Raw genomic sequence first — 19,834 nt, forward strand, 5'->3', positions numbered from 1 at the left:
TGGACTTTCAGACTATTCAGACTTTGGTTCTGCCGTTGCTGTTAACCAAAGCAGTTTTCCCGAATTTTTATTGTCAATCACGACGTACAGTAAATTTATTTATTTTTTTGCTTTAGTAATTAGTTTACTAATTTATTTATTTCTTGGTTATTTATTTTCTATGAGTATTGTGTTACAGGCATGTTATTCTGTTGCAAGAAAGAATTTCATCATTCCGTTGTTGGAACATATGATAATTGAACACCATTAACTAGGTATGTTACAAAACCTACCTGAATCGTCATTGGGAATCTGCCCTCAGCCATGTCGGCGATTTTGGCGCTGTTTGGAAGGGGCGGGTTTAAAACGCGATTTTTACTAGGCTGTACTAATCGCACATGTTCAGCCTAGTAAATCATTAACGAAAAATCGCTGCAAGACCCGGTCGCAAAAGGTATTATTAGTTTTATAGGCCTCGATAATATAGTTATAATAGTTTTAAAATTACTCTCTGATTTCGCAACCTCTCACGCAGCCCCAGGGTTTTATAAAGCAAACAATTAAAGGTATGTACCTTATTTTTACATTAAATGGGGCATATATATAACCCTGAATATCAAGTTACCTATAACGAATAGTTCATTTTGGGCTTTTTATATCCCGCAGTATTTTTCTCGGCATTTGAGGGCACTAATCCAGCGCTATGTCAACGTTCTAAACCAGCGCGTTCCACATGAACCCACTAGAAAGCCGATTTAAATGGGCATTTATTTACAGCAATTGAACACTAAATTCCTTCCATTTGGCCTATAAATTAATGTAAATTAGATATAAAAATCATGTTATATTGTGAATTATTTGTGAATAATCTTTGGACACTTAGGCTATTTAAAAATGTTAATCTTTCCTTAAGAAATGGGCGTTTGACTATCCAAGATCACAGCTTTTTTGTAATGTCCATTGAAAATCAATAGGGAACAAGATGCTAATTTCCGAGTATGACAATGGTCATAACTTTTTTAATACTTGAGATATGAAAGTGAATTTGGTGTCAAATTAAACTTATTGTTATGCTTTATCTGATGGGATAAATTGCAGACTTGATTTTTTAAATCTCAAAATTTTGTAACATTGCTACATTAACTTTTCCCAAAGTAGTGCTGGAGTCAAATACAATCACTACATTTAAGCACACATTTAGGCCTTAAATGTCAGACTTCTAAGGACCATAGGTTTACTCTACAATGGGTGTTTCTTGGTTGGCACAAAGTTTCCACGTTGTGTGGCTTCTTCTCAAAGAAACAATATGTAGCAATTGTCTCCACCAGCACAATGACTCCTAACCACATACAGCCTATTCACAAAACGTGATGCACATGGTTAATATATTAATATGAGCAACCAGGTAAATATAATGAAAATAACTGAAACAGATAATGTAAAGGCTGTTTGTATTTTCCAGCGAAATAAGTTTTATTCTTACAGCATTGATTTTCAAACAAATCATTTTTAATTATGGAATTCAGTTTTAAAGACATTACAGCTATTTTCTTTACATTCAAATAGTTTTGATCAAGCCACATTTATAGTAAGTACAAGGTCTACTCCAAAAAATGAAATTATTAGAATTGTATTCATATTATGAAAAATTAGAATTTAAAATTAGATTTTAAGACATTTTCAGTAATGTGTTAAGGTAAATTATAGAATGAACCAAATAGCAAGAATGTTTGATACAGATGATAACTAACATGGGAGGACTTCGCCGACTATACACGAACAACTGATGTAACACATTCATTTCGATCTATGATTTTACAGTAGAAATCATTAAAAACAGAAAAATGATCTTTAACAGTGTTTTTTATAAGGAATTATGATATTCTCAATTCTACACAAGTATTTTTTTTGTCACTCGTAAAGTTCATAAATAGCTTTATTATTAATGTTTACATAAACTTAAATAAAAGTACTCTGTCATCTATGTGTACATTTTTATTTCACTTTCTCATGCAGGCACCCCCATTGGCTTGCCATCATACTGTTAAGGTGTGATACAGAATTGGCAAGGTGACTATATACATTTTCATCCATTTCAAACAATACAGTTTAATTAGAAGTAGCAAACAGGAAAAGCTGTAGAAGAGGCATGACCTGTAGCGTGGAAAGATCAGCAAGTATAGCCTGCAATAAGAACACAAAATATCCTGATTAAATATAAATGAACTCCGTGCTGCAAACGGTATGCTCAGGAATCAAATAAACGGCAAATGGATGCTTGTATTGGTTTCATGGACTTATACTAAATTTTGAGATTTAAAAAAAAAAGAATTAATAGAAACATAGAAAATAGGTGCAGGAGGCCATTCGGCCCTTCGAACCAGCACTGCCATTCATTGTGATCATGGCTGATCGTCTCCTATCAATAACCCATGCCTGCCTTCTCCCCATATCCCTTGATCTCACTAGTGCCTAGAGCTCTATCTAACTCTCTCTTAAATCCATCCAGTGATTTGGCCTCCACTGCCCTCTGTGGCAGGAAATTCCACAAATTCACAACTCTCTGGGTGAAGAAGTTTTTTCTCACCTCTTAAATGGCCTCCCCTTTATTCTAAGACTGTGGCCTCCGGTTCTGAACACGCCCAACATTGGGAACATTTTTCCTGCATCTAGCTTGTCCAGTCCTTTTATAATTTTAAATGTTTCTATAAGATACCCCCTCATCCTTCTAAACTCCAGTGAATACAAGCCTAGTCTTTTCAATCCCAGGGATCAATCTCGTGAACCTTTGCTGGCTGCACTGCCTCAATCACAAGGATGTCCTTCTTCAAATTAGGAGACCAAAACTGTACGCAATACTCCAGATGTGGTCTTACCAGAGCCCTATACAACTGCAGAATCTCTCTACTCAAATTTCACTACTAGATATAAAAAATCTAATAATTTCAAAATTCCTAAATGAAAGTTAGTGCCATAAAATTACATACTTTGACACCCGCACCTCTGACTTCACCTGGGCTTTCAACCTTGCATTACTCAGGTGCTGAACCCTGCTTTATCCAGCTGAAAATCGTGATTGACAATAAAAATTCGGGAAAACTGCTTTGGTTAACAGCAACGGCAGAACCAAAGTCTGAATAGTCTGAAAGTCCAAACAACCTACAACACCTGTGCCAAACATGATGCCAAGACCATATCTTAACTGCCTGCATATAATCTATATTGCTCCATTCCCTGCAATATCCATATGCCTATCCAAAAAAGTATCTTAAATGCTAGGTACACAAAATTGCTGGAGAAACTCAGCGGGTTCAGCAGCATCTATGGAGCAAAGGAAATAGGCGACGTTTCGGGCCGAAACCCTTCTTCAGACTGATGGGGGTTGGGGGGGGGGGGGGGGGGGGGGGGAGGGAAGGAAAGGGGGAGGAGGAGGGGCCCAAGGGCGGGGAGGAGACAGCTAGAGGGTTAAGGAAGGGGAGGAGACAGCAAGGGCTAGCAAAATTGGGAGATTCTGTTCATGCATCTGTCCAAACACCTCTTAAATGTTGCTACCTTATTTGCTGCACCACTTCTCAGCAATTCCAAATATCCATTAAACTTTCCTCTCATTTGGAAGCAAAAGTAGCATTTAAGAGATCAAGAAGGAACTGCAGATGCATTAACATTGAATTCTCCCAATTTTGCTAGCCCTTGCTGTCTCCTCTTCTTCCTTAACCCTCTAGCTGTCTCCTCCCACCCTCCCATCCGCCCGCCCTCGGGCTCCTCCTCCTCCCCTTTTCATTCCTTCTCCCCCCCCCCCCCCACCCCCCATCAGTCTGAAGAAGGGTTTCGGCCCGAAACGTCGCCAATTTCCTTCGCTCCATAGATGCTGCTGAACCCGCTGAGTTTCTCCAGCAATTTTGTGTACCTTCGATCTTCCAGCATCTGCAGTTCTTGATCTCTTAAATGCTACTTTTGCTTCCAAATGAGAGGAAAGTTTAATGGATATTTGGAATTGCTGAGAAGTGGTGCAGCAAATAAGGTAGCAACATTTAAGAGGTGTTTGGACAGATGCATGAACAGGCAGGGAATTGAGAGATTTAGACCACATGCAGGCAGATATGGAGAGATCAGACCACATGCAGGCAGATCAGAGTAATACTTCGGACCCTTATCCAGATTGATTTGTCACCATTAAATGGAAAGTGTGTTAGTGGGTACATGTTTGTAAATGTGTAACTCTGGGGCATAGTCCTGGTGGAACACCAAAGAGGACTCTGAGCAGGTCAATAAGAACAATGTCTTCATACAAGAATGAAAAAGACCACCAGGGGCGCCGGGGAGATGGCCAGCCCTGCCGGCAGTCCATTCGTTTTATCCTCTTTTGTTATTTTTAGCATCTGTTAAGAGTTTGTTTTAATGTACTTTGGTTTGTTTTATGTGGATGGGGGGATTGGGGGAAACATTTTTTTCAAGTTCTTACCTTCCCGGAGATGTGATCAATTTTCGGATCACATTCTCCGGGCTCTGCGGCCTACCATCGCTGGAGCTGGTAGCCGCCTCGGACTGTCGTGAGCCCCACCACGGGGCGTGGACTTAACATCGGAGTGGATACCTTGCCTGGGATCGCTCCCACCGCGGCCTGTGGACTTACCATCAAGGGCTCGCAGTCTCGGGAGAGGCTAGTCGGGAGCTCCAACGCTGCAGAAGGTTCGACTAGCCTCGACGTGAGGTTTGATCGCCCGGCATGGAGGAGCTGACATCCCCCCGATGCGGGAGCTGAACGCCTCGACGCGGAGGGCCCGAACGCCACCGGCTACGGGAGTCAAGACCGTCCCGTCAACAGAGGGCTCGAGGCCCACGACCGAGGAAGAACAAAAGAAGGCCTTGAACTTTATTTCGCCTTCCATCACAGTGAGGAATGCGTAGGAGTCACTGTGGTGGATGTTCATGTTAAAATGTGTTTTTGAGTGCTGCTTTTAATTGTATGACTCACCTGGTAAGTGAAATTTCTCGTATGTTGCAAAACATACTTGGTGAATAAAATCTGATTCTGAAATATTAGTATCGGGTGATGTACAATTAAATAAAACCCGTTTCTCAAGAATGGCCCCGAGAGGTCGTTTTACTGTAAATCTGATCCTCCCTCAAAAGGGATGTACATCACTGAAATACACCCAAATGGATCGTGGCCCCAAAATGACCTTAAAACACCTTACTTCAGCTGCAGCCAGTGATGTTGCTTCCATTAAGTTTTCTGCTCTGTAAGCAAATACAGCAGCTGCCAGCACTGAAATGAAATAAATTATGTTAAAACATTGATGATATTTCTCCAAGGTAGTACCTTAAAATGTTTAAATCAAAGTTTCTGGGTAGTATTAATACTGATATAGTTACTTTTCCTTGAATTTAACCAATCACACAATTACCAAAACACTTCCAAGTATTTTCATGAATGCAGAACAATGAAGAAATCAAGTCAGAAAATTATCAAAAGTTCGGAGCTGCTCAATTACTGTCTGCTTCAGATTGACATTTTGTGAGTGACGTTCATACAAGTATAAAGCATGATTTCCTGTTTCACATTCAGATTTTTTTTTTCCAATGACTTTATCAATGTTAAAAATCGTGTTGCCGTGGCCACTATATCTGTCAAGGTACTTTGTTTCATAAATGTCAAAATTGTCCTCCAGGATATTGATTGCAAGGAACAGAGCAGTTCATGATCATAAAGTCTGTCTTGTGAAAGTACACAAGTTGCTTGTTAAGGCATGACAGGATGCAACAAGCCAAAACAAAGTAACCATTGGCACAGGAAGAACACATTGCTTTATACTGAAATATTTTTTCTTTTAAAGGGCCTTCTACCGGAAACATGAATTCAATTTCTCTTTCAACCGATGTTGCCTGGTCTACTGTTTACAGTTTGGGTTTCATATTTACAGCATCTGTATTTGTTAATTTTCAGTTTTTAATTAAAGTTTCTTCTTCAAGGTGGTAAAATGAGCAAGTTTGCCAACTTTAAAAGGGAGAAATAAAAATGTTTAGCAAGGCAAGGAATAGTACTATTCCTTAAAGATTTAGTGTGGAAATTTAATTGGAAACCCAAAAGATCTAATTTTGTGAACATTTTTCAAAATATTCAGAGCTACCAGGGAATTTAAAAAAGCATGTGCAGACATTAGGGCGGCACGGTGGCGCAGCGGTAGATTTGTTGCCTTACAGTGCCAGAGACCTGAGTTTGATCCTGACTACGGGTGCTGCCTTAACGGAGTTTGTACGTTTTCCCAATGACTGAATGCGTTTTCTTTGGGAGCTCCGGTTTCCTCTCACATTCCAAAGACGATGAATTGGCTTCAGTAAAAATTGTAAATTGTCTCTAGTGTCTAGGATCGTGTTAGTGTACGAGAATCGCTGGTCGACAATAGACAATAGGTGCAGGAGTAGGCCATTTGGCCCTTCGAGCCAGCACTGCCATTCAATGTGATCATGGTTGATCATCCTCAATCAGTACCCTGTTCCTGCCTTCTCCCCATATCCCCTGACTCTGCTATTTTTAAGAGCCCTATCTAGCTCTCTTGAAAGCATCCAGAGAACCTGCCACCACTGTCCTCTGAGGCAGAGAATTCCACAGACTCACCACTCTCTGTGAGAAAAAGTGTTTACTCGTCTCAGTTCTAAATGGCTTACTCCTTATTCTTAAACTGTGGCCCCTGGTTCTGGACTCCCCCAACATCGGGAAAATGTTTCCTGCCTCTAGCGTGTCCAAGCCCTTAACAATCTTATATGTTTCAATGAGATCCCCTCTCATCCTTCTAAACTCCAGAGTGTACAAGCCCAGCTGCTCCATTCTCTCAGCATGACAGTCCCGCCATCCCGGGAATTAACCTTGTAAACCTACGCTGTACTCCCTCAATAGCAATTAATTATGGCATGCATCTTTAAATTTTAGACTGCCCGTTATATTGTGGGTGGGATTTATGACGTATTTTAGGGTGTGTTTGGAGCTAAATTTCTTGCTCAGAAGCTTAGTTTTTAGTTTAGTTTTGGACCAGCATGAGGGAGGTTTACCCTTTGACCATGCAAAGTGTAACGGAGACACGAGGAGTTTTCTAACGTTTAAAGCGATAAGCTGGTTTGATGAAGATTATAGTAACGAGTTGGAAGAAGTTTGGATGTATCTTATTGTTTTTCATCACCAATAAAGAATGTACGCATCAAAAGACTGTTTTAGAAGCTTTGTCTGTGAAGAAGCTCTGAAGGTCTTTGACGGTGAGCTCGCATGCGTATAAAGACATTTCCGTTAACCATGTAGTCCATTTAGTGGCTAGAGGGAGTAATCTCTTGAACAATATAAAAATCTGCTGCTACACGATTGAAGTGGATAACCTCACATTTTCCCATATTATATTCTATCTGCCAACTTCTGGCCCACAAACAAAACCTACCTCTATACTTTTTTTGTCATCCTGACAACTTGCTAACGAACCTGCCTTTGTATCATCAGCAAATTACAATCGATCCATTTACAGTGTATAGATACATGCGTTTGGTGCAAGGTAAAGCCAGCAAAGTCTGATCAAGGATAGTCCGAGGGTCATCAAAGAGGTAGATAGTAGTTAGCACTGCTCTCTGGATCTGGTAGGAAGATTCAGTTTCCTGATAAAAGATAGGAAGAAACTGCCCCTGAATCGGGTGGTGGGCGTTTTCACACTTCCATACATTTTGCCTGATGGAAGAGGGAGTGGCCAGGGTGCCAGACTCCAAGAGATGGAATAATTTTTTTCCATTCATTAATCAAGCACCATTAATCTAGCTAACACACGTTATAATCATAGAGTTGTAGTATGCAGCAATGATCCGTGTAACTAACCCACTTACAGTGCCCTCCATAATGTTTGGGACAAAGACATATCATTTATTTATCCCCAAATCCCCAAACACCTGTCCGACAGATCAGAAACACTCCTCAGGAATCAGGTGTAGATTTGTCAATGATCACTGGCTGCAGAAGACCTCATGAGCAAAAATACAGTGGCTACACTGCAAAATGCAAACCACTGCAAAAATAGGATGGCCAGGTTACCATTTGCCAAGAAGTACTTAAAAGAGCAACCACAGTTCTGGAAAAATGTCTTGTGGACAGATGAGACGAAGATTAACTTATATCAGAGTGATGGCAAGAGCAAAGTATGGAGGAGAGAAGGAACTGCCCAAGATCCAAAGCATACCACCTCATCTCTGATCCCGGGGGATCAGGGAAGCGAAGAGGCTGTACGGACAAAAACTCAATAGCCACTTCGCAAATGACAAAGACACACGTCGCTTGTGGCAGGGATTTCGTACCATCACTGACTACAAGCCCCCCCCGCTGCGGATATGCCAAAACAACCCCTCCCTACCAGATGAACTGAACGAGTTCTACGCACGGTTTGAGGTTAAAAACAGCACCCAGACACGTGCACTACTGCCATCTCCCAGTGACCAGTCGCTCAGGCTGTCCGCAGCCGGAGTTAAAAAGGCCTTTGCCAGCGTCAATCCACGCAAAGCTGCAGGGCCGGACAACATTCCTGGATGCGTTCTAAGAGACTGTGCCGAGCAACTGAAAGATGTCTTCACAGACATTTTTAACATCTCACTCAGCCAGGCAGTAGTGCCCAACTGTCTTAAGAGTGCCACCATCGTCCCTGTCCCGAAGAAACCAAACCCAGCCTGCCATAATGACTTTCGACCAGTGGCCCTAACACCCATTGTAATGAAGTGTTTTGAGCGACTAGTTATGCAGCACATCAAAAATAGTCTACCTGCCGACCTAGACCCACTGCAGTTCGCCTACAGAGCCAACCGATCCACAGAGGAGGCAGTCTCAATAACACTGAACCTCGTATTGTCACATCTCGATCGGAAAAATACCTATGCCAGGATCCTCTTCATAGACTTCAGCTCAGCTTTCAATACAATCATTCCGCAGCAGCTGGTGGAGAAGTTGGAGCTATTGGGGGTTGATACTGGCACATGCAACTGGGTCCTGAACTTTCTGTCGCAACGGCAGCAGACAGTCAGGGTGGGCAGTAGGACATCAAAAACCATAGCCGTGAGCACTGGCTCACCCCAAGGCTGTGTCCTAAGCCCCCTGCTGTTTAGTCTGCTTACACACGACTGTGCTGCTAGACTCAACAACAACTTCATCAACAAGTTCGCTGATGACACAACAGTGGTGGGTCTCATCAGTGACAATGATGAATCGGCGTACAGGATGGAGGTGGAGCTGCTCACAGGTTGGTGCAAATCCCACAACCTCATTCTTAACGTGGGAAAAACTAAGGAGATGGTGGTTGACTTCAGGAGGGCGGGGAAACATCACCATACACCTCTGCACATCGACGGAGCTGATGTGGAAAGGGTCAGCAGCATGAAGTTCCTAGGACTACATCTGTCTGATGACCTGACGTCCACGGCCAACACCACAGCTCTGGTCAAAAGAGCCCAGCAGCGACTTCATCCTCTCCGAAGACTACGTAAAGCAGGCCTCCCCACTACACACCTACGGACTTTTTATAGGGGGACTGTCGAGAGCACATTGACCTACGGCATCACTTCCTGGTTCGGGAGCTGCAAGGCGTACGAACGGCACCAACTAGACAGGATAGTGAAGCCCGCCAGCAGGATTATTGGTGCTCCACTCCCTTTCCTGCTGGACATATACAGGAAGAGATGTATCAGCAGAGCCATCTCCATCATCAAAGACCCTTACCACCCATCGCATGACATTTTCTCCATCCTGCCATCTGGGAAGAGGTACAGGAGCATTAGCTGCAAAACCAGCAGGATGCTCCTCAGCTTCTTCCCACAGGCTATAAGACTGCTAAATGGACTTTGCCCCCTGCCAAGTATCGCGCACAAACCCCCACACTGCAGCAGAGCCACTGTTGTGCCGCTGCCGGTCGGAACGCCTGTTGAATGTTTAGTAGAGTGTTAAATTTGTTCATGATACATGTATTTTTTTTATTTCTATTTATTTTTCATGCACACTGAATGGACACTGGTTGAGCAACGTTTTTTTGTTTCCTCTGGGTATGCGAATACTCAGGAAATGACAATAAAGATATACAATACAATACAATACAATACAATCTATGAAACACGGTGGTGGGGGCGTTATTGCCTGGGCATGTATGGCTGCTGAAGCTACTGGCTCACTTATCTTCATTGATGATACAACTGCTGATGGTAGTAGCATAATGGATTCTGAAATGTATAGACACATCCTATCTGCTCAAGTTTAAACAAATGCCTCAAAACTCATTGGCCTGCGGTTCATTCTACAGCAAGACAATGATCCCAAACATACTGCTAAAGCAACAAAGGAGTTTTTCAAAGCTAAAAAAATGGTCAATTCTTGAGTGGCCAAGACAATCACCCGATCTGAACCAAATTGTGCATGGCTTTTATATGCTGAAGAGAGAACTGAAAGGGACTAGCCCCCAAAGCAAGCATAAGCTAAAGATGGCTGTAATACAGGCCTGGCAGAGCATCACCAGAGAACACACCCAGCAACTGGTGATGTCCACGAATCGCAGACTTCAAGCAGTCATTGCATGCAAAGGATATGCAACAAAATACTTAACATGACTAATTTAATTTACATGACATTGCTGTGTCCCAAACATAATGGTGTCCTAAAATGGGGGGACTGTTTATAAACACTGCTATAATTTCTATATGGTGAAACCAAAATGTATAAAAATGGCCTTTATTACAATCTGACAATGTGCACTTTAACCACGTGATTTTTTCTATTACAAATCTCAAATTGTGGAGTACAGAGGCAAATAAATAAATGATGGGTCTTTGTTCTAAACATTATGGAGGGCACTGTAACTCCCTCTGTTGACAGAAACCTATAAATAGAACTGACGGAAGGCAAGTTCAACAGGAAGTCTATGTCAGATTGCAAAAGGAATACTCATACCAGCAAGAATTTCCAGCGAGTTATATCCCAAAATCCTATCCCAAAGAAACAAAAGTTGATCGGTTGCTAGATATCCTGAGAATGCACGAACCATCCATTTAAATGATATCCGAAGTCTGTAAAAAAAGAGTAAAACATTGAATACAAGGGTTATGTCGAGGAACTGGCCTCCTAACAGGACAAAATTAAAAAAAATAAAAATCAGGAGATATTGTTCTGATTCTACTTATTTTGCAATATTTAATAAGGTTCAAGTTAGCAAAACAGGATACATAAAAACATCTCTACATTTGTCCAACATTTGATGAATAAAGCTCTTGAGTGGTTCGGCAATTTTAACTGCATTTCATGCAGAACAGTAAAGTCCCAGAGATGCACAAAAAGCAAGTCACCTGGGGTACCTGTACTCATGGTTATCTTGTGTACGCATGACTTTAAGCAAAGGACAATACTGGAAATTCAGAAGCCAAATAACATGAAAGAGGTGAAAAGTAGACAATATTTACAGAGATCTCAATATCTAATATCTAAATATAATGGAATATCCACAGATGCTGCGCAGTGAGTCAATACATTCGAGAAAAGAACTGGGAGGGAATTGGACTGAATATGTAAACACATCAAACCAAATATTTTTGCACCAGAATTTTCCAGATAAATAAACGTGCAAATAAGTAAAGGCTTCAACCAGAGTATTAATCAGTGGTAGGCCTGAAGCATTTAGTTTTTGAATGTTTTTGACATGGTTTGGCAAAAGCTGCAAGCCAAAAATATCATCCATTTAATTGTCATTTGGATGGCCAAGGGGGCTGTTACATACTTTCAAACATTCTCTCCTCCCTACCAACATTGTTCTAAAACAATCTGCAAGTCTTCACTTTTTCCAAGATTACTGCCCCATCTACATTTGTTCAGAGACTTCATCACTCTCCCCTGACTTAAAAAATGCCATTTAGCCAAATAATATAATTGTTCTTCCTTAAAGGTTATACCAAACAACTTTGGCCTAAAGGCATAAAGGGGACCCAAAGAAATAGTCCAGTTTGGACATGGTAAATCAGTGAGGTTAAAGCTCTATTTTTGTCAGTAAAGGCTCTTAAAAGTATTAAGTGAATGAATGAATGAATGAATACGTTTATGCTCAGAATAAATGTAATAAACTCAGAATGATTTCCCCCAAATACCTTTCAGCACAAGGCATTAATACTTACGGTTGTGCACCAATTTCACGTAAATGATAAAAGAGTTGAGGAAGGTATGTCTGAACGAGCGTCTCAAACACCAGACAAAGTGATACAATTCCCTAAGAATACAAAATTAACAGTGATTTTATAAAACCCAGAAGTGTTGTGATAAAAACTAATGTTTCTTTCAGACAAAATTAAAAACTGCATTTGATTGATTGATTTGTCTATTATCTCATGGATATTTCAAAAGTGAGCCAGTTCTCAAAAATTTATTTCTAATAGCCAACAACCAAATTAATAGGCCGCTCAACTAAATTAGTGTTGACAGTAATTTGTGGAACACAAGCTTATATTTAGTTACAGTTTGCAATTATATATTACCTTCAAAAGTACAAAACACACTCTCAAACATACAATCACCAAAGATGCTTAAATAATCATAATTGATAATGTGGAAGTGAACACAAGTTAGTTTGATTAAGGCCTCCTGGGGCAGGTCCCAGTTCAGGGAACTCGACTCCTTTACTTTTTGTAACATATCTGATCTCTGAGGGCATAATCACTCTCCAGACATTGTTGCAACCCAGTCTCCAAACAACACTCAATCTCTTATCCTCCTATTGGACTTACGCGACTTTTTCGGTGACTACTGGCACCCGTCATAGGTCATTCAAATTCACCGGTGACCAGAAAGGTGCTACGACTCTTTGGACGACTGAGGAGACTACTCACGCCCATACAGGAGACACACTGGCGACATGTTGAGGGGTGAAGCCTGTATGGTCGTGAGTAGTCGCCCAAAGAGTCGTACCTTGTTCTGGTTGTCGCTGGATTTTCAACATGTTGAACATTTTTGGCTACCTGTAACATCCTATGACTGGTGCCAGCAGTCGCCGAAAAAGTCGTGTAAGTGGGACAGGCCCATTAGGCTCTCTTTGCTGTGGTCCTTCTCTCCTTTCATCCAGCCCCGCCTCACCCACCCACCCATTACCGAAACCTACTAGCTCTTAACTCCAGGCAGTACTCCATCCCCCACCAAGGCTCTAATCTTTTGTCATCTTAATCCTAGATACTGCCCTTCTCAACTCCTAAACCACAATCAGAGTCTGACCTCTACTGCTTCCTTCTCTACTGTTAATCCCAACTACTAGGTTCCAGTTCCACATTTGCTGCATTTTCTTTTCTTTGCAAAAGTCGATCAATATTTTATTGCCATGGGTCCCATGAACAAAATAGATCTTGGCATGGACATACAAAAACACTAAGGGACTTTTAATGTCAGATCAATTTCAAGGCTAGAGTTGTGAGAAGAAGGAATTTGGAGGCCATATTAATAATAATATATCAGAGGCAGGAAGCCAGTGTGGATTTTCAAATACAGGAATGGGTCGATGGCTGCCCGGCTGTTTTTTTCTTTCTTTTGTTATTTTTTAGTGCGTTAAAAGTTTGTTTTCATGTTCTTCGGTTTGTTTGTAGGGGACCTTCCCGGAGATGTGATTAATTTTCGGATCACATTCTCCGGGCTCTGCGGCCTTCCATGGATGGAGCTGGAAGCCTCCTCGGACTGTTGTGAGCCCCACCGCGGGGCGAGGACTTAACAACGCTGATCCCTTGCCTGGGATCACTCCCACCGTGGAATCACTATCAAGGGCTCGCAGTGTCCAATGTCGCGGAAGGTTCGACCAGCCCCAACGCGAGGTTCGATCGCCTGGTGCAGGAGAGCCGACATCCTCCCGATGCGGGAGCTTGGTCGCCTCGACACGGAGGGCCTGAACGCCGCCGGCTACGGGACTCAAGATCATCCCGTCAACGGGGGCTCGAGGCCCACGGCCGAGGAAGATCAAAAGGAAGAGACTTCAGTCATCACAGTGAGGAATGTTTAGGAGTCACTGTGGTGGATGTTCATGTTAAAATGTGTTTTTTGAGTGACCTGTTGCTTTTAATTGTATGACTCACCTGGCTAATGAAATTCCTCGTATGTTGCAAAACATACTTGGCGAATAAAGTATGATTCTGATTCTGATGGTTCTTTATTATCACATGTACCAAGGTATGGTGAAATTACTTTTTTGCAAGATTGCCATACACGTATATTCTCTGATTAAGTACAGAATGCACAGAAACAGCCCACTGAGTCTATATACGTTGCCAGGTATAGGTGCCAGTTTCAAGGTCTCACCTACAGTTGGCTGTGAAGGCCTGTCAAAACTGACCAGTTCTGAACAGTCAAATATAATCTGTGTCAGTGTCTAGGGGGAACATTGAAATCAACGCAAAGGGAGCAGTGTTTACAGTTGTTTATGGTAAAATTAATGTTTAATTCTACCAATGTTAAATTTGCCACAATTTATGACTCATCTAATTTCATGTTGATTGGTAGTCCGCCAAAATTAAAGTAGTCATTGAGAGTGGCAATAAAGAAGTTAGATGTTACTCAGATATGTGTGTAAACTGACTCCATGCTCAAAAATACATGCCAAATTTGAAGCCCTCGCTGTGATCCTATGAAATCTAGAAAAAAAAAATCACAATTGGACATACTGTCTGTGTTTCCATGAATCCGAATGGAGTAAAGCAGAATATGGCAACAAACTTCCACTGTGCCAAGTTTAATGATAAAATGTTAAATTTAGATAGTGAAAGTTTATGAATGAAATGGTATGTGACCAGATTAGACTGACAATGATCATGGTTGCAAAAGGAGTAGGTCATGCTTGACCAGCTTCATGGAGTCATACCCTTCGGCCCAACTTGCCCCATCTACATGAGTCCCCTTGCCTGCATTTGGCCCATATCACTCTAAACCAATCCTACCCATGTACCTGTCCAAATGTTTTTTAAACATTGTGATGGTACCTGCCTCAACTACCTCCTCCGGCAGCTCGTTCCATATTCCACTGGGTGGCGCCGTCAGCGATGGCAGCTTCGCCAATGGTCTGTCTGTCTTTTCGTCTTTTTCGGGTTTTTTTAGTTTGTTTTTAAAAAGTTTGTGTTAATGTTCTCTGGTTTGTTTTATGTGGGGGATGGGGATCGGGCAGGGGAAACTTTTTTTCAATCTCTTACCTTGCCGGAGATGCGATTGTTTTCTGGATCGTATCTCCGGTCGCTCTGCGGCCTAACATCATGGAGCTGGCGGCTTGCTTGACTGACTATGAGCCCCACCGCGGGGCCGTGGACTTACCATCAGAGCCTGCGATCCCTTGCCTGGGATCGACACTCCAACCGCGGCCTGCAGATTTCAACATCGAGGAGCTTGCAGTTTCTGGTAGAGACCGATGTTGGGAAGCTCCAAAATCGCAAGAGGTTTCGACTAGCCCTGACCCGGGGTCCGATCGCCCGGCGCGGGGGAGCTGAGATCCCCCCCCCGATGCGGGAGCTTGATCGCGCCGAAGCGGAGAGACCCGACCGCCGGCTCCTGGAGCCAAGATCGCCCCGACAACGGAAGGCTCAAGGCTCTCGATCGCGGGAGAACAAAGAAAGGGATTGAAATTTACTTTCGTCTTCCATCACAGTGAGGAATGTGGAGGAGTCACTGTGGTGGATGTTTATGTTAAAATGTATTGTGTGTTCTGTTGCTTTTTATTGGTGTGACTATGGCAAATCAAATTCCTCGTATTTTGCAAAACATACTTGGCTAATAAAGTATGATTATGATACCTACCACCCTTTGTGTGAAAAAGTTGACCCTTAGGTTCCTATTAAATGTTTCATCTCTCACCTTAATCTATGCCGTCTGGTTCTTAATTCCCCAATTCAAGGTAAAATACACCATGCATTTACCCTCTCGATTCCTCTCATGATCTTATCCACCTCTATAAGATCACTCCTCATGCTCCTGCGCTCCAACGAATGAAGTCCGAGCCTGCTCAACCCCTCCCTATAGCTCAGGCCCTCGAGTCCTTACAACATCCTCATAAATCTTCTCCGCACCCTTTCCAGCTTAACAACGTCTTCCCTATAAAAGGTGAAAAGAACTGAACACAATACTCTAAATGTGGCCTCACCAATGTTTTATACAACTGTATCATGATCTCTCAACTTCTATATTCAATACTCCGACTGATGATAGCCAATGTGTCAAAAGCCTTCTTGGCCACCCAATCTACCTGTGAAGCCACTTAGAGGGACTATGTCTTGCACTCCTAGATCCCTCAGCTCTACAACACTCCCCAGAACCCTGCCATTCACTGTGTAGGTTCTGCCCTAGTTAGACTTCGTAAAATGCAACATCTCGCACTTCTCGGTATTAAACTCCATCAATCATTCCTCAGCCCACCTGCAAAACTAATCAAGATCTGTAAATTTTGACAACCACTTGGGAGCTTACATTTCATGTAAAATAGAGAAGTGACATAGACTTTAGGGATATTTAGCATCAACTTATATACAATGCATTTGAGATAAAGAAAAATAATGCAACTGAAAGATAGATTGGCTCATAGTTCTCTTCAGACTGGTGCTGCCCATTTCTTTTCATTTAACGTTGATCAGCAAGTTTCAAAATGGTACTGAGAAACAAGTATAAATTGGATGTTTCACATTCACGCCTCAATGTCATCGTTAAGAGTCAAGAGTGTTTTATCGTCATATGTCCCAGATAGAACAATGAAATTCTTACGTGCAGCAGCACAACAGAATATGTAAACATGGTACACTGTAAACAATATAATAACCAAGAAAAAAGTTCAGTGTGTGTATATATGCATACACACACACATACACATACACTGTTAGGTCAATTTCCTGCAGTTTTGACACTTCAATCACTCTATTTCACTTTACTTAATCATCGGATAAAGATGTTTACTAATAAAATGTTACATAGGCACTACAATCATTAAAGAAAATATATTAAAAAAAGATAAAATATGTTTTCATATAATTCATCTTGACTAATTGAAAGGAAATTCCCAGAAAGGATGAGTATACCCTCCTTTAATTTTCATGCATTGACTGAACTTACCGAGGAATGAGATGAGATGTTATGAAGCCTGAAGAAAAATCTCACATACATCTCACGGAAAACTTGGTACAGTTTGGATGGTTCGTGGTAGAGAAAACAGAGTGGAGCAACTGCATGTAATACAAAGTCTAAATAATTAATAACTCCAATACAATTTAAAATGCCATGTTGCAGAGCAGATATAAATCAAACTTTTTAGTGACCATGCCTCTCAACAATCTTTAACTGTGTCCCTAATTGCGGTAATGGGAGAGACAAAAATGGAAATAACAAGTAAAAATAGTAGGCTAGATGCAAATTGCAAAGAAATTATGGCGATTACCAAACGATATTGTGGTTCAATCTCCCACACATTCATTTGCATAACTGATCAAAATTGTACAAAATTTAAACCACCATTTTTAAAGGCATTTATTTTTTAACATAGAACAGTTTTACTATTGCCATGTGCTCAGCATGTGGTTGGAAGGGGAATGGACAAAAGGACACAAAACGGTGGAGTAACTTAACAGGTCAGGTAGGACCTCTGGACAATATGGATAGGTGACGTTCCAGTTCTAGACCTTTCTTCAGACTTCTGGTCTAGAATTGGTCCTGGAATCCAGGTGAGTTGAAGGCCCCGGCCTGCTGGCAGCCAGGGAAGAGGCGAGGACTGGCGGAGTCATTGGTCGCGGCCGATGAACTGCAGGGAAGGGTTGGCGGTGAAGGCCGGTAAGTGTGGCTTGGAAGCAGCTGAGGAGCCAGTGTTGCTCAGCGGCAGTATTGATGGATCCCGGCCTAAGACAGTCCGGAGAGGCACTGAACGTTGCGTTGCGCCTCCTGGCGCCGCTGCGGGTCTCAGCCTCATGGTAGTCAGGTGCGCGGTGCGATCCAGCCGTAGATCTTGACCCGAAACGTCATCTAACTATGCTCTCCAGAGATGCTGCCTAACCTGCTAAATTATAACCATCCTGGGGATTAACCTTGTGAACCTATGCTGCACTCCCTCAATAGCAAGGATGTCCTTCCTCAAATTAGAAGACCAAAACTTTACACAATACTCCAGATGTGGTCTCACATTATTGCTATTAAGGGAGTGCAGCATTGGTTCTCCAGGTTAATTCCCGGGATGGTGGGACTGTCATATGTTGATAGATTGGAGCGTCTGGGCTTGTATACTCTGGAATTTAGAAGGATGACAGAGGATCTTATTGAAACATATAAGATTATTAAGGGTTTGGACACGCTAGAGGCAGGAAACATGTTCCCAATGTTGAGGGAATCCAGAACCAGGGACCATAATTTAAGAATAAGTGGTAAGCCATTTAGAACGGAGATGAGGAAAAACCTTTTCACACACTCACAGTTGTGAGTATGTGAAATTCTCTGCCTCAGAGGGCGGTGGAGGCTGGTTCTCTGGATTCTTTCAAGAGAGTTGGATAGAGCTCTTAGGGATAACAGAGTTAAGGGATATGGAGAGAAGGCAGGAACGGGGTACTGATTGTGGATGATCAGCCATGATCACAGTGAATGGCGGTGCTGGCTCTGCACCTATTGTCTATTGTCTAATGGTGCCCTGCATCATTGCACGTGTGGATCAAAGCAATTGCTTATCAATTTCATTGCCCTCAGTGTAACGAGCAGTCTGATCTTTAAAAGACAGTGGCGACTGATTACTGTGTGAATCTTCAGTCCCCTACAACGGAAATCCGTTATAACGAGGTCCGTAACAACCAGGGTAGACTCCAGTCATTCAACACGAAAGGAGTTTCGTTGAATTAGTGTCCAATTAGGTAAGACATTTTAAATATATTACATTTTAAAAGAATAAGGATAAGTAAGAAGCAATAAGTACAATTTTACAAGTGTCTAAGACTAAATGAGTGACCTCATAGTTTCATCGTTCCAATTTCCAGTAAAATCAGGATTATAAAATACACCTTTACCAAGTTTCAAACAATTTGACCCAATAAGCATTCTTGTGATTATCACAAACAGGTGACTCACAGCAAAACAATATTTTTTACATTTGCAAGGCTGAACGCAGAGCAGAGCAAATCATCCAGTAATTTATCGAGAGTAGTTGTTTCTTTCTGCATATATGAGACACTGTGAACTTGCCCAAATTGTTGTTATTTTATGCATGCATAACAGGCTCCGTGAACTTGCCATTAATTTGCTAATAATTTCTTGATGATTACGATGGCACCACTCTTGATATTTTTAGGTCAATTTCTCTACTGCGGCACAGATTTATGTAGAAAATGCACGTTTATTTCCACAAATACTACCATCTCTACATCTTTAATAACGTTTGCATCAACAAAATCGATCTTGCTCTTGGTAACCTTATTTCCCATTTCTTCAAATCACAGATTCAATCTTTAACTTTACATTCAGCAGCTTAACTAATGATATGGTTTTTAACATACTGAGTGAGCCAAGCTCCAATGCAAAAATGATATATCAATTGTGGTCCATAGCCTTTTGAAATCATTTTTTTTAAAAACAATACTTATCCTTGATCTTTTTAACTATTATATTGTTTCTCACACATTTTCCATGTTAACGCCGTCTGTTCTGTGCCTCTATTTCTTCCAGCTGTCTGAATTTCTCAGATTTCCACAACCCCAAAAAATTTCTGACACAGGGACCATGTTACATTTTCTATCCTCATTCTCCTTGCCCTTTGTCCCTCCAATGTCATTGACAACACCCTCCACCAATGCCTTCCCTTTGTCTTTGGACAGGACGGGACTAACTCTTGATTTCCAC

At 41.7% G+C, this 19,834-nt stretch overlaps 1 protein-coding gene across 2 annotated transcripts in view; it reads right to left on the bottom strand.

The window, feature by feature from the left end:
• Positions 1-1,438: 1,438 nt before the first annotated feature.
• tbc1d19 (TBC1 domain family, member 19) overlaps positions 1,439-19,834 on the bottom strand; it is a 116,828-nt gene continuing 98,432 nt past the window's right edge. The window contains exons 17-21 of one of the 2 annotated variants that reach the window (XM_055637905.1): positions 17,081-17,190; positions 12,142-12,233; positions 10,931-11,046; positions 5,178-5,248; positions 1,439-2,163 (exon numbers count right to left, since the gene is read on the bottom strand). In XM_055637905.1, the coding sequence (XP_055493880.1) occupies positions 2,089-2,163; positions 5,178-5,248; positions 10,931-11,046; positions 12,142-12,233; positions 17,081-17,190 (464 nt within the window). In that variant the 3' untranslated portion in view covers positions 1,439-2,088. The remainder of the gene's footprint in view (positions 2,164-5,177; positions 5,249-10,930; positions 11,047-12,141; positions 12,234-17,080; positions 17,191-19,834) is intronic. The other variant, XM_055637913.1, reaches the window with a different exon arrangement.

This window comes from Leucoraja erinacea, chromosome 1 (assembly GCF_028641065.1).
Source record: "Leucoraja erinacea ecotype New England chromosome 1, Leri_hhj_1, whole genome shotgun sequence".
NCBI classification, from domain to species: domain Eukaryota; kingdom Metazoa; phylum Chordata; class Chondrichthyes; order Rajiformes; family Rajidae; genus Leucoraja; species Leucoraja erinaceus.